The 24,798-nt window shown below is 32.3% G+C and overlaps 1 protein-coding gene across 2 annotated transcripts in view; it reads left to right on the top strand.

Moving 5' to 3' along the window:
* The window catches only part of LOC145278076 (DNA-directed RNA polymerases I, II, and III subunit RPABC3-like), a 358,089-nt gene that overhangs the window by 184,263 nt on the left and 149,028 nt on the right, over positions 1-24,798 (top strand). For both annotated transcript variants that reach the window (XM_080130331.1, XM_080130329.1), the window contains exon 3: positions 22,539-22,713. In XM_080130331.1, coding sequence (XP_079986457.1) covers positions 22,539-22,713 — 175 coding nt within the window. The remainder of the gene's footprint in view (positions 1-22,538; positions 22,714-24,798) is intronic.

Below are 24,798 nucleotides of genomic sequence, written 5' to 3' on the forward strand. Positions count from 1 at the left end.
CAGATTAATTTTCACAAATATCTACTTCACAACAATTCATAGTATTCGTATTATTCTTTAAGATCTAATGGAACTAAAATAATTTAAGAAAAAAAAAATTATATAAACTGCATCTTCATCAGCCCAACAACGGCTTTGCTGCTATGGCGATGAGGCATAGTTCTGTTCAACCTATTGGTCTACTTTCCCAGAATTTACCTTCTCTTTAAGAAGGGGTTAACTTATTACTGTCAGAAGCGCTCCTACTGGTCAGACTGCTCTGCCATTTTTTTTGGAAGTCCTGCACTGGTTTTTCTAAACCACACTTGACTTTGGTGTAACCTGAAAATCTTTCCCTACTTTTTATATTTACTCATAATAGAGTAGAAAGCGGACCTTATAACTCTTGCTTCCCTTATTTTCTCCTTTGATCCTCACATTTCATGATTCTGATAAAGGGAGAAGAATTGCTGTTTCTTGGGTTGGAATCTATCCATGTAACACTTCTTGCTGACTAGTTTTGACTTTGAAGTAATATTTTTTTTTTTTTTTATGTCTTACATAAAGTGGCTTCGTGCCTTGTCTGGAACAAATTCCAATAAAAAAAAAATTACCCCCCCCTTCCCCTCCTCCAGATTATTCATCCTTATCTACATGGCCTCCTTTTCTGTAAAGGAGGATTGTTTTACCAAAAAAGTTTTTGATCAAATGAAATACCCCCCCCGTCCCCCCTTTTAATGAGTCTTTTCTTATCATAAATAATTACACTTTGTCCAAATCTGTATTTTCAAAAAAAAGTCTCCATTCTTGTTTGTTTGAAATCGGACATAAAACGGATACAAGGAGATCAATTTTCCAAAAAGGTTAATCACAAAAGAATTAATGGATTTATACCTAATGACCTTTTATCCATTTTAGACACATACACACTAAAGTCCTTAAAGTAAAAAAAAAAAAAAAAAAACCCAAAAAAAACCCTTTTATGAGCCGTTTTTATGTTGGAATTTAGATTAAGAAAAAAAAAAAAACTGGTTTGATTGTTTGGTGTATACTCTGATGTAAGTGTACAGAGCAGGAGGAGTATAAATATTTTACCTTTTTTGTCAGAAGAAATTGATTTTAACTTAGAATATATATTTTATCTAGTATTGTTTGAACAACTATTCTAATCTTGGAGATATATAATTGCATCTTTATTCCTATATAATTTTATATGCTTATTAACATATTTAAGTGTACTTAAAAGTAAGGGTTTAAAATCTATCTCCATTATATAAAAGGAACTTTGTGTTTATTAGTTGCCTGTGAACTTGGAAACGGCTGGGCCGATTTTTCTTGAAATTTCACACGCAGGTACTTGATGTATCTGGGCGTGTTCTTATGTAGTTTTTGTATCAGAATGCACATAAGTATCGAAAAGGGATAATCCAAAAAATCCAGTTAAAGGAAGTGCGATTTTAGACCAAAGTTAACACTTTTATACAACCTAACATCACAAGTGCAATTGAGAAGTTTTATAACCACACAAGCAAAAAGGTCCAACCTATAAAAGGAACTGTAGATTCTTTTTAAAGACAGGGTCACGTTCGAAATGAATTATTTTTATTTATTTATTTATTTTTATTTATTTATTTTTTATTTTTTTCGAGCACAATTGAACTATGATACTTGACCTTGTATTTTAAATTTTAATTTAATCCATTATTTACAGAATTTTATTAAATCAACAATCGATTCTCTACAGTACAATGTATTGTGAACTAAGTCATTGCGGAGAGGCATGTGAACCTTCCTCCCTGTACATTGTAGGAATGGGGGGGGTCCTTAACTAGAGGAAGTAAAAAAATCGATTTGATCAAAAAAATAAGCGATTTCACCGATTTCGATGACAATAAAAGTATGGGAAGATGTAATATTTGTTGATCCTTATTCAATTCTGCACAACATCGGGGTCACTCTGCTAGTACTTATTTATTTATTTACTGTGTGTGTGTGTGTGTGTGTGTGTGTGTGTATTATTCATATATTAGTGAAAGAATAATCAAATTGTGTCTGTATTTTGTTATTGGTATTTTCCACTGGAGAGCTGTGAATTTAACGTTCTTGTTTTTAAATCTCTGAAACATCTGGAAAGAATAGGAGTTATCTTCCTTACATTTTGATATTTATCTTTAGCTTTTCGTGACTTGCATATTATTTTTTATTTACAAATTTAACCTAACTAGATATTAATGACTAATGCATGTGTGTGCATGCATATGTATGTATATATACACACGTAAGTTTAATAAAATATTTTGAGAAACACTTCAGCAAAACAATTTTCTTATTCAGAAAGGGAACACAAATAGAGATGAAAGTCCTTAATCCGTGGAGTTTCAAAGAAATACTTTCCTTTTCTTCAGAGGGAAGGAGTTAACAAAATGCATAATGAAATTTTGCCTGCATCGTATTTAAAGAAACTAAGTATGAAAAGGATCATACTAGCGTGAAAGTGAGATGTAGAATAATGAAACAGACGGAATGGGTTAAAAAGAAAAAAAAAAACATGGTTTCACGTGAGTGTGTTCCCATGGTTTTTGTCCAAAATCAGGTGTATCTGAGAAAGTGGTAGAATATATATATATATATATATATATATATATATATATATATATATATATATGACTACTTCATTTACTCACATAAAATTGATATCCCAAAGTATAAATTTATGCATAAATTTTAAGTATTTACTTTCTTGACCTGTTTTAAATCTAGGTTAGGGTTTATTTATTTTTTTTATTTTATTTTATTTTTTTAAACTAACAAAAACAATAGAAAATAAACAAATAAATAAAATAAACATGAATATACATAAACGACCACACGTATGTATATGTGTGTATATATATATATATATATGTGTGTGTGTGTGTGCATATATATATTTATATATAAACTAACATAAAAAACCCTAAGCTAGATTTAAAACCCCGTCCAGAAACTAGATATCCAGGCTAAATAGAGCACACACAAAGGAACAGGTCAACCAGAGATCAAATAGGCCTTTGTCCAATAAGTGCATGTTCATTGGCTGATAGGAAGGGCGCTGTGGATACTAGAAAGCTGATTGGCTAACTAAAATCTCAATAGCTGGTGCGTATATAAAAACGACAGACAACCACAAAATTCGCGCATAAGCCTGAAGAGTCCTAGAGTGGATGGAACGCGGAATATTCAGTGGAGCTTAATCGCCATATATATTTTATAACTTACTATATATATATATATATATATATATATGCATGCACACAATGATCTAACACATTTATTGGTTTAAAAAAAAAATTCACTAACAACTAGAGAAAATATTTTTTATTTTTAAATGTATGTAGAATACCATTTTATTTCAGCCTTAAGTATTAAATCGGTCAAATGTTACCCATTATTACTAACACACGATTGTAGATGTTCATAAGTTTTCAATCACTCGAGTGATCAGTTTTTGTGAAATGGTAACAATTTCAGAACAAATAGCTTATTTCAATTCTTCAAGAGATCGAAGGTGGTGGCTGAATACTTTTGACTTGACAAGAAAAAATTGCAGGGGTTTAGATCAGTCGATCTTGCAGGCCAACTAATATCACCATGCAAAGATATCAAATTTATAAGAGTATTTTAAAATGTAAAAAAAAAAAAAAAAATGCATAAATACAGATATAAATGAATTTTGGCCTAATTAAAATAAAATGGCATTCTACATGCATTAAAAAAGAATTTTTCAATATTTTTATTTAATTATTTTTTTTAATTAATTTTTTTTTTACCTACAAATGTATCTAATCATTTTGGGATGAGTTAAAAAAAAAAAAACTTATTTAAAAACAAATATACTAATTTAGAATATCATCTTTGCTGATTTGAGAAAGGTGCCTCTAGGTACGTATCTATAAAATTATATGGTAAATAAATAAAAGTAATTGTCTGATGCATGCAACATAAAGTCTGGTTGAAAATGTTTCAGGTGTTAAAGAAAACATCCTGAAAAATCCAAAGAAACACAACAAAACTATTTAAGGCTGTTGCTGACATCATCTCCTCATATTTCAATCTTATTTTTTTTTTCCTCTCGAGTAATTTGCAGACATTCCAGTCTGGCATCATTTCATAGACTAATGAAAGTACCAGTTTAAGTTACAGCTTTATCCAGATTCAAGATTCATAATAATGTATTCAAAGTTTTTGAAATTTTGAGATGATCATTTGGATTCTTCAGACTACTGTTCTCATCTTGAGTGTTATTTTCATAATGTTTCGGTTGATGTAACCTCCGACCTTCTTCAGGTGTATCTTGTTGAACTTGAGAATCTGCATAGAATTCTGCACGAAACCTATATTTCATCCACTGGGGTAGTATGTCCTCATCCTGTCAGCCATGACCGATTAGAATTCTTAAGTAATTCACAGTTGTATTCTTAGTATCACATACATTGGGCATTGAATCTTCAACCTCCAAAAGATTGTCATATAGAAGTGAATTTCACTTAGTACTTTATCCATTATGCTGTGGGTTCTTTGATTCCCAAATTTGACAAAGATTCCAGCATTCAACAGACACCAGAAAGTTGGAGGTTACATCGGCTGAAATGTAAGAATAACACTCGAGATGAGAACAGTAGTCCAAATAATACAAATTATCAATCCTCATCTCAAATATTCAGAAACTTTGAATATACTGTGTACTAAAAAAACCTATTACAATAGTTATAATTTTGAGATGAGACAGTAGTCTGAAAAATCCAACTGATAAAAAACTCGATTTATTCAATGCTGAACTATTTTATTATTGAAAAAAAGTTGGTCTTTTTTAGTGTTTCTGATTGTTATAGAAATTATTTTTATTTTTTTTTATCATTTCTTTTTTGTGAATGATTATTTGGAGTATTCTTGGTTGTTATATTGAAACAGCTGTTAGCTGCAGCTGCAAGGGACACATGTGCAAATGACCATGCTGATGTGCGATGTGACGTCACGGGGATGAAAAAATGCACTATTGGGTGAGGACCAGAAAAGAAATTGCGTGGGGGGGGGGACATTTTCACCCCGTGGTGGCGAGAAACTTGACTATATGGTAAACGAAGAAACTTTTAAAACAGAGGCAATGCATTATTTTGGAAGAACCATGAATAAATGCGTCTTACTTCAACTGAAAAAGCTGAATTGGAATTTCTTTACTTTTTGTTTTCCGTTGCGACTGTTTCAGATGCGTGTTGAACCCCAAGTGTTAAAGAAGAATAACAACTGTTACAATATTTACGTTTCAGCTGATGTAACCTCCCAATTTTTTCAGGTGCATCTTTTTGAACATAGTCAATTTTATTGTTGAACTTGAAACCTATTCAGAATTCCACATTTTAATTTCTTTAATCCACAGGGAGTAGATTATTCTCATTCCATCAGTCATGACCAGTTAGAAATTTTAGTTTTATTTTTGGTTATTATTGCCTGAAGTAAGGATTAAGCCTTCAAGAATTGATTAAACCCCTTTTATTCCATTGAACCGTAAGTGAAAATAGTAATCTAAAATAGAAATTATATTTTTTATTGCTATTTAATTGCTTCCCTATGATAGCAATATGGTGCACAAGTTCGTTTTTAATGTGGGGGGAAAACCAGCTCCCCAAGAAGGGGCACTCTGGAAGTAGGCAAAAACAAAAATTGCCTTAGTATAGAAGGGTTTTCTCTACATTGACTGAGAACAAATTAACTTGAGTGTAACACACTGATCTTACAAGGGGCGTGCAATAAGTAATGCCCCTGACCCACTTCCCATAGCAGTAGAGCAACGAAACTTGGCACAGTTATTAGTCTTTCTCTACATAGGAACCACCCAGAGTTATGAATTTCTCCCATCGTTTGATGCAGCTCTGGAGACCGTTTTTGTAGAACACCCCAGGTTGGTCCTCCAACCACGACGTGACTTCAGAAATCAAGGCTGCATCATCTGGGAACCGCTTTCCTTTCAAAAACAGCTTCATGGCTGGGAAGAGGTGAAAGTCAGAGGGTGCAAGGTCAGGAGAATAGGCAGGATGGGGAAGGATTTCATAACCACACACCCTTGCTTCTGATCTGGCGACATGAGAGTTGTGGACTGGAGCAAATCTCCAAATTCATCCTCGAGCACTCGACACGTTCTCGCTTCTGGAATGGTGTGAGCAACCTGGGAATCCATCTGGCAGACACATTATGCAAATGGTTATGAATGATAGTTTCCACAGACCCTGTAGTAATCTTGACATTTTGGGCTATTTGGCGAATAGTAATGCGTCGATCTTCCAAAATGGCAGCCTCAACTTGATGGACAGATGCCTCATCAATGGCAGAGGGGGGGGGGCGGTCTGGGAGCTGTTTCCACAGACTTCCGACCATGTTTGAATTCACAATTTCAGCGTTTTACAAGGTCATATGATGGGGCATTATCATTATAAGTTTCTTTCATTTTATCAAGTCTCCTGTGGTGTGCGTCCTTTCAATACAAAAACGGGATCACTGCTTGACATTCAACAGGCTCCATTTCACACCTGACTCAGTTCAAACACCTGTGAAACAGAAATCACAATTAGTTCAGAGCTGTAATTTGCCACATAACTCGTAGAGATATAAATCATTGCACCTGCAAAATTTCAGCTAGATCAGACAACTGGAATTGGGTAAGGGGCACTACTTATTGCACGCCCCTCATAGTTCGAAGACCAGATCTACTTTTTCTATTTAAAAAAAAAATAAATAAAAAATTTCATTGTTTCCCCTCTACTGATTGTTTTACTTGCTCTTTTCAACCATTTATCCTCAACCTCAAGCCTTAAGGCATTTCTTTGTTCAGAAGTAAAACTAATAGTTCACATTTAAATTACCTCCCTTGAAAATTAAAGAATGTAATGTTTAAACTATTTTAAGCTTTTGGTAACTTATTTAATTCTCTTTAATTGCGGTTAATATCGGTATATATGGACAGTATTATTTATGCCAGTCTGTTGCAATGTTTTTGGTATAGAGTAGATGATTGGAAGGTTCTATTTATAGACAGGGGTGATAGTAGTTGACCAATCAGAAAATGGAATCCTTCCATAAATATACTCAATCTCTTAAGAATTCATGCACCTCACTTTTTCTCTCCACACAGGAAGGAACTTTGCTCTTTGTCTCGAGACTTCTTTCGGATTGAATACCTACTGGAAACTCTGTCTTCGTCTGCGAGCTTTTACAATTCAAAACTTCTCTGGATTGATATTACTATTTTGTTTGAACATTTTTCTTCTGAAACTAAAATAGTTCACAACTCAAAAGTGTATATAAGTGAAATTATATAAACAAATATTAGAGAAGCCTAAATGAGATATTAGGGGTTCAATAATGGCTTGATAAAATAAATAAAAGGCAAATATGCTTAAAGAAAATTTTAAATCAATAAAAAAAAAATATGAAATGTAATTTTAAATATTTATAGAAAAAGATAAATGATATAAAATTAAAGTTAACAAAAATGACCTTCTATATACTGACAATTAACCCTTTATGACCTGAATTATGATGTTGATGATTAAAAAAAATTAATTTTAGTTTGTTAAAAGGGTAATGATGCTATGATTGTCTTCAAACTGGAACAAATATGAAATTCAATAGTTAAACTACCACTGAGAAGTTTTGCATTTCATAAACTTACCTTGATTATTATCAATAGTGTGTTTATGATAACAAACGAAATCCTCCACTCTCTGAGACAGATGGCAACATGTTGAACATAAGCAATGGACAGTTACAATCTGGAAGTATTTGGTATCTACCCAGATACTGAACTAATACGTACAAGGCGTGTTTGAATCAATTCCCAGTTTATTTATGCCGTTATATTCATTTATTTACAACTGAATGAATTAGTTCAACCAGGTCATAAAGGATTTAAACAAGATTTCTGCTCTTTTCTTGGCCTAATGACTATACCTATTATGTCTGGCTGCCTTCCTTGCTGAAAGGAAGAGGAGGAAGTAGTTGGAGGAAAAAAATTTTTTGTTAATTGGCAAATAAGAGATAGACAGGAAACTGGTTTTAATTGTTGTCAATTTGCCGGAGATCATTTTTACTAATAATCTTTATATTTTATTCATTTATCTTTGTCTATAAATTTTTAACTTTACTTTTTTATTTTAAAAATTTTTTTAACCTTTCATTTAATTATTTTGTTATTGTTGAACCCTGATGAGCTGATTGATATTGTCAAAACATTTAGTTACTGTAACGTTTTTATGCTTATATAAATTTCATTTATAATAGCTCTATATATTTAGTGAGCACTTTTTCAAAGTTTTTTTTTTTTTTTTTAGTTCAATATAGTCAAACTTATTTAAAATATGGAATTCAAAATGTTTGTATATATGAAATGCGTTTCTTTTTGTCTTTACTGTTTGATTTATATTTTATGTGTGTGTATATATTTATGACCTTCTCCTACCCTGGACACGCACATCCCCTTCATTAGGCTGAGCAAGACCAAAAGTACAGTCGAAAGTTTTGTTTACGAATTTTTTTTTTTTTTTTTTTTCCAAGACATTTTGTATTCTGACATGTCACTCGATAAAAAATGGAGAGAGAAAAAAAATAGACTTTTATACTTTTCGCATTAATTTTTCATACATACTTATAAACGCATACACACATTGCTATTAACAAGAATAATAAACAAGGATAGTTGGCTAGCGAAATTTTAGCAATAGCTGTTAAAGCATGTATGCAAATTAGCAAGTATGCATAAGCTTGCATCACAAGAAAAGGAGAGAAAAATGCATCATGTGGTAGACGGGAGAAGCAAAGTGTGCACTGGGGAAAAATGGACCTGTAAATATGAGGTAAGAAAGCTAGCCAGCATGAGGTGACGAGGATAGAGACTCTTAAAAAGCATGTGTGCAAAAAGATTTTTGAAAAATAATAAAATGCATTGTTTTGGAAGAACCAAGAATAAAAGCATTTCATTTGCACTTAAAATAATGTGGATTCAGATTTTTATTTCTTTCCCTTTTTATTTGTTTGTTCTGGTGCAACGGTGCCCGACGGCGTGTGGGTCTGAGAAGTTTGAAGTGTAATGACTTGGTTAAAAAGTAATGGCCACGTTACATTTTCAAATTAACATAATAAAACCGTCGGCCCCCCCCCCCTCTTTGTTTTAATGAATTTCACGCTTTCATTTAAACTTTTTTCCTAACAGCTGATTGGATAATCACTTCAACATTTTCCTACTGGAAAATGCAGACACAAATTTGCTGGAGATTGGGTTGCAAACGGGATAAGTTACTTTTTTTAGCCAAAGATTTTTTGCTACAATACGTTAATATCATAGAATTTTTCATTTAAATAAAAAAAAAATAATTTTTAATATAATCAAATTGGTGTACAGTTGAATACAGAGGTACTGTGCAATGTCTGTGAAAATTTCTTTTCATAAACTGGATATTTCCGGTACATTACTCAGCATTTTTTTCAAATATGTATAAAAAATACATTAAATATGTTTCAAATTACATAGAAATAACATTAGATTTTTCGGGAAATTTATGACCCCCCCCCCCCCCATTGTAAAGAATCACCAAGACAGAATGAATCGTTTTGGCCAATTTTTCGATTTTTTTTTTTTTTTTTTTTCAGAGTCTGATCTTTCTAACGATACGAACTTTGTTATTGTTCGTTGTGTCTGTCGAAAGTTTTTGACAGACAAGCAAACATACATTTTGCCTTTTATATACATTCAAAGAAGTTTATTTTCAAAATAGAAAGATAAATCGCAATCGTAGCAAAAAAAGGTTGGGTTTATAGGTGAATGTGTTATCAAAACCCAAGCTTTTTGATTTACCACACCTACGTTAATATCAAAATGGTTCACTGTTATTGAAATCAATAGTACAATATAATGATACATCAGTCTTTTGAAATACTGTGTGTGTGTGTGTATATATATATATATATATATATATATATATGAGAGGGGTATGCTAAAAGTAATGCCTTCTATTTTTTTTTTTTTTTTTTTTTTTTTTTTTTTTTTTTTTTTTTTTTTTTTTTTAATGGATAAGAGGGGATTGCAAATTTTATTATTTTGATAACCTAACTTCTGCGTTCATGACCTGAACATTTTATCTGTCACAGATATTGAGGGTGTGAAACTAGGAAAGTAACCTGTCACAAGCAGAGAAAATACATTGAGAATGGTGATGACTATGTATAAATTCTGGAGAACAATGACGCCCTTTTTAATGGTACCACTCCCGGCTTCATAACTCAACTTTTTGAATTGAAAAAATAGGTTTTACTTTTGGAAACGGTGTGTGTGAAAAATTAATGCGAAAAGTATAAAAGTCTATATCTTTTCTTTATTCATTTTTTTTTATTAATTTTTTTTTTTTTTTTTTTTTTTTTTTGAAAAAGAAAATTTTCCGAGAACTTTTTGCAACACTAGATTGCCGTTCTAGTAAATTATGCCATTATGGGCATTTTGAGTCTTAACATTTTTCAAGCAACATTTTTATTTTGTTTTTAATCGACAAGGCCTGTAACAACTTGATGTAAGAAGCTAAAATAAAAATATTATTTCAAGGTTTAAAATTGGTCAACGATAAATGTTATATGAATAAATTCCGACCAGAATTTCTTTCCCCTTTGTCAGAAAACATTTCTCATGTTATTAGTACTTTTATAGTGTTTCTCATCTTTGAGTGGATAGTTATTCTTCATTAATCCTTAACCACATATGACTTTTGGCCTCGATGAGTGTGTACTAATAAGATTCAAATAGTTTTCCTTCCATGAGGAGAGAAGAGATATTGCGTGTAAGTAATAAGGATGGTTAAACTGATGAAAAGATAAGACCAGTCATTTTGGTGTTGGGTTAGAACTTGGATGTGAGAAAAATACTTTTTGGGGCCCCCCCCCCTTCCCCCGACAAAGGAGGGATTGGACCTAGTAGTTCACTCCCATTCGTCTGTATATACTTTTCTCAATAACTACTCCTTGAACTTTTTTTAATTTTGCACAAACATTCGTCATGGTGAAAGTAAATTTTTCCGGAACGGTTTTCCAGGATAACTTTAGCCCCCCCCCCCCCCGTGGGGGGGCATTATAGGAGTAAAATTGCCCTGAAATCATTCATCTGTTCATTGGAAATTTTGAACAAACATTAGTTATGGTGAGTGAATTTTTTAATAGTGGAGTGGAACCCCCTCTGCTTGTTTTTATTCTCTCTAATCTTGATTTTTATCCCCCCCCCCTTGCTATTGATTGGTAATCTCGCGAGATGATGGTCTGTTGTAGAGTCTCATCACTTGATTACTATTTTCTATTGTATTTGATACTGCCATTTTCTTTTGAACAACATTTCTTTTGAACAACATTTCTTTTCTAAAACTAAAATTGCTCACAACTCAAAAGTATATATAAGTGAAATTACATAAACACCAGAAAACCATATCCAGGACGATGTTAGGGGTTCAATAATGGTTTAAAATAAGTTCAAGACTAGTATACTTAGAACATTTTAAAAAAGAAGAAAATAATATAAGTTTATAGAAAAGATACATGAAATAAAAATTAAAAGGCTATTAACAAAATGACTTTCTGCAAACTGGCAGGTCATGTAAATAGCCTGGAGGTAAACTTAGGGATCAAAGGGTTAACCTGAAGAACTGGTGCTACCAGGTCAGGCTGTCTGAAGATACTGGCTTTCTGACTAGAAATACTCCAAACATTCACATTGTTCTTTTCTTTCCCTTTGCAAATCTGAGTCATGTTATGTCAAGTCGAAAATAAAAACAATTTTCTTCTACAAAACAACCAAACCAAACACCATGAATATGAAGATATAAAAACCTTGAAACATAAAACTTTTTTTCCAAACATACTGGTTTCAACATTAAATAACCCAAAAAGAGTTGATATGCTGTAAAACAAATCAACCAAGTCAAGCACCTAAAGAAATATGCTGAAACAGTAAATTTTAATTTAAACGTAATTTTAAAAAAAAAAAAAAATCAGATAAAGTTTATTAAAATCTTGATTATAACATGAAAATTATTGTGCAAATATCAATAAATACTAGTGGGATCTGTGGAAATTCCACAACAGCATCGTTCATATGTAATATATTGCTGCTGGGCAGTCTGTAGACGTTTAGTATTAATGGAGAGCCCTTTTGTTAGTTATTACGGTTTATCTCCAACATCTTTATAGAAGCCCGTGACCTATTTCCATTGTATGGATGGCATTATACCATCTTTAGACAGGACAGATACTACCCTTGGATCCTAGTCAGAAGACCAAGAAGGTATATTTTAGTTTCACGTATAGCCCAAAAGCGACATCATTTAAAAAAGATTTTTTTTATTTTTATACATTGCATCTTTGATCAGAAGATCTTATTAAAAAGGAGGATAAAGGTGATAAATACAAACATTAAATTAACGTATCTATGTATTAATTTAATGTTTGTAGTATGTTATCACTTTCTATCCTCCTACTTATTAAATAGGATCTCCCGATCGAATAATTTATAATTTGGAAACCGTGACACACGTACCTATGTACTTTTATAGGTACTACTGTATTAATATAGATATCTGATTATCACTAGTTTGAAAGGTTGGTGTTTTTCTGAATTTCTCTTTTGAACAAAGTTAGGTTGGATCTGTTTTTATCCTCCTTTTAGCCAGTGCTCTTCTCTCCTCTTTCGTTATGAACGTCACTACCATGTTCTTTAAGATGCCAACTTTCTTGTCTTGCTCAAATATGCTCGGCGGAAACGTAAATACTCGAGTTGCAAATTGTCTGTACGTAAATCCTTCTATTCTAACCTGCTGACTCCAGGAATTTCTCTAAACTTTCTCATCTCCCTCGCACCCATCCTATTCATCGTCCGCGCACATGGCCAATTTCTGTATTGCATACAAAATAATGAATTCTTTTATTTATTTTCTTTGGAATTTTATTTATTATTAACCTTTTTGTCTTTGCTCTTCCTTTTCACAGTTCTAGCTCGATTCTTGCTTGCAATCAGTCAGTCTGCATATGCTGCCATTCTTGGCTCTAATTTTATAGCACTTACGTGCACCCACAGTAAAAAATAAACAAAAAAGAAAGGTCAGTCAGCTCCAACGTATGTATGCTTATACGTGGAGTATTTTTACACATACACATATTCACGTATAGATGATTACATAGATGTGTATGTATGTTAGACGATTGTGTAGATGTATATATAAATGGTAACTTAGTACATGTGTATATTCCTCTAGGTAGATATTTTTTAAATATATAAATCTGTTAAATATATTGATTTGTCAAATATATTGATTTGTCAAATATATAAACTTGAATGTTTTCTTTACTTTATATTCAATTTTTATAAAATTTGAGTCCGTGTTAAATGACCGAAAATGGGTTGATACGCCGTGAAACAAAACCAACCAACCAACCTAATTTTTTCATCTCTACACGGGAAAAATCTTTGCTCTTTGTCTCAGGACTTCTTTGGCTTGGCTACCAACTGGAAACTGTTCTTTGTCTTAGTCTGCAAGCTTTTACAATTGAAAGCTTCACTGGCTTGATACTGCCAAATGTGAAAATGCACTTATGGGTGTGACCTATAAATTTAAATTTTATTGGTAGTTTAAACTGAGCGGATATTTATCATTTCATCATTAATATTTAGCTAAGGAATATAGTTTGAAACAAAAACAAAGAAATGAAAGCAATAAAAGGAATCGTTTTGGGCATCAGAAAATGCACACAAATTTTTCTAATTCTGATTGTACAGATTTTGATTTATCATTCCAACACTATCACACATGCAGATATTTGTATGCATGGGCATTTATTAAAAGCCATCTAGTATATGAAACGGACGTTAAACTGAATATGATCATGATTACATGTGCATATCTGGATGTGAATTAAATAAACTCGGTATTTATAATCCACACAAACAAATTTCTAGTTTGTTGTTTTGGACTCTAAACTAATCCCCTGTAAAGTGCTTTGAGACTACTAATGATATACTCGATGCTATTTCTTTAAATATCAACATATCCCAGCTGTAATACATGTCCAAGGACGCGTTTGTAATATGGAAATCTCCTTGAATCACTTGATAAATGCTAGGTTGGACCGACCTCAAAATATTTTGAGGTGACGTCTGTCACAGAAGAAAAATTCAAATAACAATCATACTCAACGATAAATGCAGAAAGTTAAACTAGAGAAACAGCTTTTTGAAGAATATATATATATATATGTATGTGTGTGTACACTAGCGAGGGGCACCCGGCCTTGCCTGGTTTAAAAACACTTAAGTATATTTTAATTCATGCAGATTTTGTTATTACAGAACCAATTCTCTATTGAATATTATATTGTACCTAATATATAGTACTGATTTAAAAAAAAAAAAATGATTTGGGTGTGGTCAGCTAAAGTAGAAACAAACGTTCCCTACCATAAAAACTATCGGCAGATCAATAATGAAGATTTGAAATTAAACCATTTCAAGCTATGAATAAATTTCTGCATGCGTAAAACTAATAGAAATATGTCGGCAAGTTGAAGTGAACATTTTGCATTTCAACTTGTCGACATACTTCTGTACGTGTTATTCATTCATCCAAACAAAGATTTTCCTCATTATAAACCATACTTGGTGTATGATAACTATTTCTGTTAATTTCAGTGTTATGTGAGAGTAAATTTATCACCTAAAAGAAAACAACACTACAGCTTTATTTTAAAACTTTTATTTAAAAAATCCAATTCAGGTAAATTGATTATGTTATAGATTATGTTATATAGCTGATATCTATTCAATCTAGATGCCTTCAGCCTCAACCATCACCTTGATACTAGTTCGGAACTGGAGGCAGACCTTTTATGCAAGTGCAGGCGGGAGTTTGGCGAATGGCGGAAATCAGACTGGCTTTTGTGTTGTGGGAGGTCATGTTGGTGATATTCTCGACATATGACCAAACAAATTGGTTCAGGTCGAGGGAGGAGGGACAGTGAGAGAAGGGTACAAAGTCATAGCATTCCATTGAGAGGCCCAGCGAAAAAAAAACCTTTACGGGACATAGAAAAACGCGCACGACCATTGCATCTTTTTTATATATATATATATATATATATATATATATATATATATATGAAAATTTTGTTTCGATTAATAACCTGAATTGTTCGGTAATGGTAAAGATTCCAGTAAAGTCAGAAATACTAGAATTAGATTGAACAGCTTTTGACAGAAATAACCTCAGAGCTAAATTTGTAGGTATTATCATTGATATGATTGATGTTCTGTGACTTGCTTCTTTGGTGATTTCTTCAAATAGACTCAGGAACTGGATATTTTTCAAGCTAGTCACCATTGGTAAGTTAAGGTAGGAATCTTATGAACAGCACACATTACAAGAGCTTTTCGTTAATTCATTTTTAGCATATAATGTTGAATTCCACCATGTGATCACATCTTGAATGAGTTTGTTTTTCCAAATTAAGCTGATCTTGTATTTCAGTTAATTTACTAATTGCTAATAGAAATCGATTAAAGTAAGAAACTGTATTTCTGTTAAATGATGTAATAGTTGTTATCACAGCCTGAATTACAATGTATGATAGTTATTCCAAATCACATTCTTTTGCATTAGCAACTATGTGTGTTTCTGAATCCTGCCAGACTAAAAATATTTTTTTGAAGATTTTGTACTCCTCCAGAACATTGTGCAATTCTTCACTTATTATTGCACCTGTGTGTGCACCAGAGAATGGAACAACTCTAAGCACAGCTCTGTATTGCTCAGTCATTTAAAAACCAATGACCTATCAAACTCAGAAATGGAGTATTATCTGTTGTAGCTGTCCAAATGTCTGTAGTTGATGAAATGCTACTAATTTCATCAAGAACAGTTGAATTTGTTTACCTTTTCTAAATGACTGCAGAATGCCTTATTTTCGGTTTGCACATCATTGCAATTTACTGTACAATTCCTCAACATGAAAATTGACAAATGAAGTCATTTTCTTTGACAGTGATTTAAAGTAAAAAAATAATTCAATAGGACGAGAAAGGAGGGACATTTTCCATATGCTTAAATCTATTTGCTTCATATTCAATGCAGTTGAAAAAAAATCTATGTATTAACAGCGCGTCATACCTGTTATTTGATAATATGGTGTAGACGATGCAGGTCTCTTTGATAAATTTTCGCTGGCAAGCAAACGAGTGAGTTAACTTGTGTTGCTTTCTAGTATAATTAATATAATTATCATTTCTAGCAATAAAATTTGTTGAGAAATCGCCATTAAAAAAAACTAATAATCGGCTGATTAATCAGTAATCAGCCAATTTGATAATTGGTACCTCTCTACTTGAAACCACACCAAAGACCATTACCATAGGGGAAAACTTCTTTGAGCTATGCACTCAAGCGTTGAACCCTCTCGATTTGCATTTTGAGTGTGCTGGCAATGGTCCTGTTGTCAAACTTGGATTGGTAGAGAGCATGAGTGGTACAGCGGCGCATCTCTGATCTTGCTCGTTGAACATTGTCACTTTCAGACATAATAGAAGGCTCCTATCGCTCTTGGGATTTGTACACAACTGGCTAACTAGTAGATGGTCTTCAACAATAAACAGAAAACCAGTTTTCATCAAACAGAAATGGAATCATGTCGTCTTTTCGAGGATGACAATTTTATCGTTTCACCTGTGTGTGTGTGTGTGTGTGTGTGTGTGTGTGTGTGTGTGTGTGTGTCTACATTCAAGATTATCATTACTCTAAAGTTTTTTTTTGTTTTTTTTTAATATCTTCAATATTGTGGAGAGTTGTTTCAGTCCTGATCAATTTATTGGTTGCGATTTTTAATTTCCTCAGTTTTCTCTGGCAATATTGGGACATCTTTTTGAAAAAGATTTTTTGTAAATTTTTATTGAACTACTAGCTGACAGCCCGGCATTACCCGGTCGTACAATAAGCTTAAACATGATATTTTAATTTATACAGATTGTGTATGTATTATTATAGAATCAATTCTCTATTAATTATTATATATTACAAGAAATAATTTGCCCGGTTGACTAATTCACAACAAAAATTTTTTTTGAATAACAACGTCGTTCATCAAATTGTATACAATATCATGTCATCTATTATTTGGGCTTGAAGATGAATGCCCTGGAAAAGTTAATTGCGATTAATGTTTGCATTTAAAATATGCAAACGAAGAAATGATGTGCAGCATTTTTTTTTTTTTTTTTTTTAAATGGTACCTCTTTTATTGTAAATTGAAATCAATCCTTAGAAAAAATAAAAATAAAATTGTGAGGTACACCCAGGCTTGAACAAGGATCATTCGATCTGTAGTCGATTGCTCTGCCACTAAGCTATATCTCCAGATTAGAATAAATCTGATTTGCTGAAATTTTTTCTCACCTGTAAAATAAAAAAAATATTCCCCTGTAAAGAAAAAAAAAAAAAAAAAAAAAATGGAATTTTTGATATTTATCTGATGAATTTCTGTACAAAGCATATCAAAGAACTGTGCCAAACACATAATTAGCTTTGTTTGAAATTTACAAAAGATAGACTCAGCTGTTTCTGAACCCATGAGGAAGGAACTCCCCCACACATACACAAAAAGTGACTTTTATATATTACGAGTATCATTTAATTGGATAAAGTTGTTCTAAATTCTAAAACATAATTTAAAAGAAAAGTTGGTTTAAAAAGTTACATTTGAATGTGAACGGACACAGACGATATATCGTCTCACAATTTTATTACATTGAATTTGCTCAACATTTCACTGAAAAGAAAATAGTAAAAATAAAAATAATGCAATGAATTATTAAAATAATTTTAGAGTAGCAGAAGCAAATTGGTATGTGCAAGAAAATGCGGACCACCACAAAATTAACAAATATTTTTTCTTCCTGTATTCTTTTCATGAAATTTTGCCTTTTCAGCAAAAACTTGAGTATCCTCTTGCATTTTGCCTGCAAGGATTTCGCACATTTAAAATTTTTTTATTTTTTTATAAAGATTTTTATTTTCTCTCTTTCTCTCTCTTATATAAGGATTGGGATGATTAACTGTAAATTGGACAAATCAGAACTTTCGGGGGATATCAGAATTGAAAAAACTTGTTCCTATTTTCTGATACCAAAAAAACTATTCTTTTTATTGTTTTTGTTTAAGTTAATTTTACATGACTCGTTTTACTGATGAAATAAATATTTATTGATTTTAAAGTACAAGTAAATTTGAAATCTATAGATCATTCGCACAAGTCTATTTGTATGTTTGATAAAATATATAAAATCATTTCATGGGTTTTGCAGTACTTCGACTCCCTCAAAAAAAAAAAAAAAAAAAAAAAAAAACCTCCATATTTAGAAATTAAAAAGAATCAGAAACTGTAATTTAGAACAGAATCGAGGAAAAATGTTTGAATCGTCCCATCACAAACTTATGTATCTAAGTAAAATAGGTCAAGAGATTCCAACGAGATAAAATGTATATTCAAATGTGTGGAGTCACCAAAATTATGCTTTGCTTATATACTAGTTTTATTTGATTTTCTTTCTCTTTTATTTTTTATTTTTTATTTTTTTATTTTTTTCAAGTTATTGAAATTTTTTACTTCAATAATTTGAAAAATGAAAATATCAAATAATAAAACAAGTATATAAAAAACAATTTAAAACTCATTTAAATAATATATTTGTGAATATTTTCTATTTGTGTACAATCTTTTTAAAATCAGATGCTTTAAGATATAACAGACCATATATAAATAATGACCATCCATTGGATACGACACGAGTTATTTTGGTTCTTCCTAAATTTTACATATTGCAGTGTTACACATATTTCTCTTTGGGAACTTTTTTTTTCTGACGAGTCCACGGAAGGAAATATCCAAATGTATACACATATTATAAAGCGATATATATTTTGTATAGATTTTCAGTATTTACTTCAATGCTCAATATGTGACTAGAGCTTGGTAAAATATGGAAATACATTTAATTTTTTGCTTCGTAGAGGCATCCACATTTCATCCCATAGGGAATTTTGAGATTAAGTGCACAGATTTTTTTAAAATCAAAATTGTAACAAAAATATTGTGCATTTGGCTTTATGACATTTCCCAGAAAGTTACACACCATGCTACACAGTATAAACATTTTCACTAAATGAGCTGACAGAAAAAAAGCAGATTATATTTAATATGGACACTCGGCATAAGCCAATGAGAAATGTTTGTGCAATCTCGCTTGTATTTTAGGCCATCACCGGGAAAGATCTCGTTACTTATTGGAGCATAACATAATGATAATATTGTAGGCTAGTTATCTTGATTTTAGTATTTTTATTTTATTATTTATTTTTATTTTTTTAGCTCATATCAAGTGACTTCATGCCTTGTCTGGAGCTATTTCCATGAAAAAACAAAAAACAAACAAAATTTTTTTTTTTTTTTTTTTTTTTTTCCCCCCCCACTTGATATTGTCGAAAATCCTATCTTGGAAAGAATCTATTTTTTTACGATTTTATGCAATAATATTTAGATGGAGGTTTATAAAGATATGTATGTAAAGCAACAGCATTCATACTAGTCAAGTTGAACCAGCTTCCCCTGAAGGAGGAAGTTTCATGGGAATATTAAGTTCACAAGCAATCATTAGTTGCCTGTATATCCTGGTCAGGGAGATGATGACATTAGATTTTTAGTGTCTAAGTTCTTAGGAGTCAACATTCTCCTACATATGGCGCTTGGTATATCCAAATGTTCACCCATCTGGTATTGACCAGGTTCAATATCACTTCCAGAACCAGTGTGTCAACATGATTATGCCATATATATATATATATATATATATATATATACACACACACATAGAAATATGGTTAGAAAAGAAAATTAGACAAATGAAATTAGGATTCTTTGTATTACTAATTTCATAAGATTTTGGCCAGTATAACTTAATGTGTATCTTGTCTGCCTTCGGATCGGTACAGAATTTCAGACAAAATCCTGTATTTAATGCAATGTGGTAGACTATTCTCATTCCATCAGCCATGACCAAATAGAAGTCTTGTTACAATTTTGCCTCAGACAATGTTGAGTAGCCATGCTAGTAATAAAAGGCAGAGGAGTTCTTATCCACACAGTCATTAGTCCTAATACTGCTGCCCAAATCACTGTGTACTAATGTAATAAGTTATTTTTTATTATTGGCAAGGTTTTCTTGAGTTATCTTTTTCATTTTTTTTTTTTTTTTCATTACCTTTGATTGACCACGATTCAACTCTAAAGAGTGAGAGAATGGGCACTCTGAGGTATTTAATAGCATCAACATTTTACATTTCGCTGTTGTGGGTCAATTGGTTACTAAAGATAGTGTGTGTGAGTTCAAATTTTCAACATGTCAATATAAAGTAGATAATTTAGTTTTACTTTTTAGTTTTTTGTTTCGTTTTTATCTACAGGAATTAGGACCATGGGTAAATGAAGCTAAGAACATTTTGATATTAGGAAAACCATGCTGGAATTAAGATTTAAACTTGCACAATTTAGCCACAGTCATAGTTTTTAATACTGCTACCCAAATTACCAGGTACTAATTTTATGACAGCTAATGTTATGTTGCTAGTCTACCAGAAAACACCAGAAAGTAAAATAGTCGATTATTAAGATGAGTATTATAATGATCTATTAAGTATTATAATGATTATATTATATGATTATTAAGTATTATAATGATCGATTATTATGATTGTAAATGTAGAATGTCAGCAGAAAAAAAATGTTATCAAAGAGAAATAGTTGAAATATTTGCATTAGTTTCCAAGAATGTAACTTGATGGATGAAATTTCATTCTGGTAATCATGTTTTCATTAAGAATGTATCGGGCAATTTTAGGAATTTAGGATAAAGAAAATTGGATAAACAAAATACATTTTAGAAAAATAGATAGGTGATGTGTTTTGATGTTTGGGCAGTTTTAGGAATTTAGGGCAAATAAAATGGATAAAAAAAAAAAAAAATTTGTAAAAACAGGTGATGTGTTTTGATGCTATATAAAGAGCGACTTCAGAAAAGGAAGTGAATTTTAAATTACACATAGAAAGTAGTGAGATTGAACAGTCTGTAACTGAGAATTGTGTAGTAGAGACGGATGATGGCAGCACTGGACTGGGAAAATGAACATCTGTAGCTGTGGAGAAGAACATGGCTTGCCACCTCGGAATCAACAACTCACAACCACAATAAATGTAAATATGAAACAACATAGCTACATTTTAGGAGCACGTCGGAACAGACAAAATTGGTTGTGATTCAAAGTATATCATTCTTTGTCCAGCACAAATGTAAAAGATGTTTATCCATCGTTCTGTCTATAAACTGTTTAGTATGCCGACACGTACAGCTACTCATCATAAACACATCAATAAAATAACATATTGGCAGACACATTAAATAGACGTATGTTAACAAGATAAAGACACTCATTATGTACAACTTGCATATATATACTTGCTATATAGACTCCAGCTCTCTCTCTTTCTCTTTAACAGAATGGTCATTACTGACCAGCCATGGGACTCTTCATAAATTGTTGCCATTGATTCCGGTTCTGCACCATTTAGAGTAACTCGGCTATTTTAATGTCCGTGACATCTTTCACGTTGTCTGACATTCTTATTTTTGATCTTCCACATCCTTTTTGCCAGGGGTTGTACCAAAGAGCAGATCTTTGTTTAGGCTGTCTGTCCAACACTAATTTTTTTTGTTATTTATGAATGACAAAGAGGGAAAGGATTCGTGAGTTATCCATTGCACTTTCTTTGACTGACAGCCATTCAACTAAAGAGTGAGGAGGAGGGGGGTAGTTTGATTCATATATTTTACAGCCTCAATATTTTGTACTTGCCTTTGTGAATTAATTGGTTACTACACCATGCTTAAAGAGACACCGTTTGTGGCTTCAAATCTTCAACATTTAAATATTATCTAGATTGTTTAATTTTTAATTTATTTCTGTGTCCCCTCGACATACCCCCCCCCCCGACAAACCTGCTTAGCAACAAAATCACACCCTTTCACTGAAGTCCCTAAATGCCAGAAAGCCTTCTACTCTATTAGGTTCTTCCCTCGAACAGCTAAACTGGAATTCCCTTTCTGCAACCTGCTTCCCTGATTTTACTGATATGCAGAATTTTAAATGTAATGTAAACCAACATCTTGTTCATCTCCCCCAAGCAGGTCCCAAATAGTAGCCCCTTACATCCAAGTGATAATATGCCTAGTTTGGGGTGGACGCGAGTATAAAAAACAAAATCTATGAAAATTAGGAGCACAGGCAATGCTGGATAGCCCCACCAGTAGCATATTTATTTTTTTAAGCAGTTTTGTAAATAAGGATTTGCTTTTGTACATGATATAGAGCCTGTATTGTATTTTTTTTAACTTTTTATTTTTATTTTAGGAGACAAGTTTCGTATGGTTGTAGCGACCACTTTACGAGAAGATGGCTACCCAGATGATGGAGAGTACTCCCCGATAGAATCAGAACCCTCCCGTGCTGACAGTTTTGAATATGTGATGTATGGGAAAGTCTACAGGCTTGAAGGAGATGAGAGTGGTACTGATTCTGGACGACTGTAAGTACCATTTTTTATTTATTTTTTTTTTTTCCTTTTAACAGAAGGGAATGAAGTGTGGGTTGGGAATGTTTCTTTTCTTTACAGTTGGCCATTATTTTCTTCCCAGAATAATGACATCGTTTAAATTTCCCTTTTTTTTTTTTTTTTTTTCTGTGTAATTGTGATTTACAAGGTTTCATTTATTCGGACTAGCAAAAGGTAGTCAAAGGATTTTGTTCATACTCGAAACCAGCGTTGATCTAATTAAGATGATTTCTTTCTCCTCCCATAAAATAAAGCATACATATATAAGATTATTATTCATCTTTTGTGTGTGTATATATATATATATATATATATATATATATATATATATATACAGGCTTCTTCTCTTGAATGGTACAAAAGTTATGATTTAGAAGAAGAAAAAAAAAAAGCAGGTTTCTGCCATTCCAGAAGCAAGAATGCGTCGAGTGCTCGAGGATGAATTTGGAGCTGTGCAAAGAAAATGAGTCAGTTTTTCAAAAGACTGATTACACAGGATGAAACCTGGGTCCATCACTATGATCCAGAGACCAAAGCTCAGTCAATGCAGTGGAAGCACTTGGCTCACCACCTCTAAAGAAGGCAAGGGTGCAGCCCTCCGCTGGCAAGGTCATGCTCGGTCTTCTGGGACCAGGACGGAGTAGTGATGAGATTTCCTGGCAAATGGTATCACAATTACAAGAGCCTATTATGCTTCACTTTTGAGGAAATTAAGGGAAGCTAGCAAAATCAAGAGGTGGGGCAAGATCAGCAACGGTACCCTCCTCCTGCAGGACAACGCTTCGGTCCACAACTCGCATGTGGCCTGATCAGAAGCATAGGCGTGTGGTTATGAAATCCTTCCCCATCCTCCTTACTCTCCTTACCTTGCACTCTCTGACTTTCACCTCTTCTCAGCCATGAAGTTGTTTTTGAAAGGAAAGCATTTCCCAGATGATACAGCCTTGATTTCTGAAGTCACGTCATGGTTGGAGGATCAACCTAAGGTGTTCTAAAAAAATGGTCTCCAGAGCTGCATCAAACGATGGGAGAAATGCATAACTCTGTGTGGTTCCTATGTAGAGAAAGACTAATAACTGTGCCAAGTTTCGTTGCTCTACTGCTATGGGAAGTGGGTCAGGGGCATTACTTATTGCATGCCCCTTGTACATCTTATGATAAACTTGTAATATATTGTTGTCTTGGTTATTGCGAAATTATATATATATGCTCCTTTATTAATAATGGTTGAGCTTAATTAATATTTACTTTGGTTTTATTGGTATATGAACATGACAGAAATTTAATAAGTAAATTTTGGTTTCAAATTATTTAATATATATATAATATAAAGCTGAACGTCTGTGTGTGTCTGGTCACGAATAGGCTCATATATGGTTGACTATTATAGAAAACTAATTACATATAATGATAGAAGATATATCGAGACACAGGAATGGGTATGTTTGATCTGGCATAATGATGATTCATTAAAATTGTGGGGTCTGCGTACGTGCCTGGTCCACAAAGTATGGAAATAAAAAAAATTAAAAAAAAAAAAAACGTTTACAAGTGTTTTTGATATAGATGTACATAATATTTTGATAAGTATGTTTTAACTTAAATAAGGATGGTATAATAAAATTGTGGCGTCTGCGTTTGCGCCTGGTCTCCATAGAATTGAAATAGGCACAAACATTAAAGACTTTTCATATCTATCTGCGTAAGTATACTTTGATAATTATGTTTCAGTTTGAAGAAATATGATATAATAAAATTATGGGGTGTTCGTTCGTGCCTGACCTCCATAGAATGGAAATATGTCACAAAGTTTAACAAGGTTTTTTAATATAGATCCACAGAATATTGTGATAAGTGTTTCAGTGTGAACAGGTATGGTATAATAAATTATGGGGTTTATCTATTTTATTTTTACTTTTATCATATTTTGCTTTGGTTTTGATACCTCGAAGCTATCTCTTTACAACCCTTCCTTTTCATAACCTATCATACTTTTATAAATCAGAGTGTGTGTGTGTATATATATATATATATATATATATATATATATATATTGCA

Source organism: Euprymna scolopes, chromosome 6 (assembly GCF_053919585.1).
Source record: "Euprymna scolopes isolate OS-2025 chromosome 6, ASM5391958v1, whole genome shotgun sequence".
NCBI lineage: Eukaryota > Metazoa > Mollusca > Cephalopoda > Sepiida > Sepiolidae > Euprymna > Euprymna scolopes.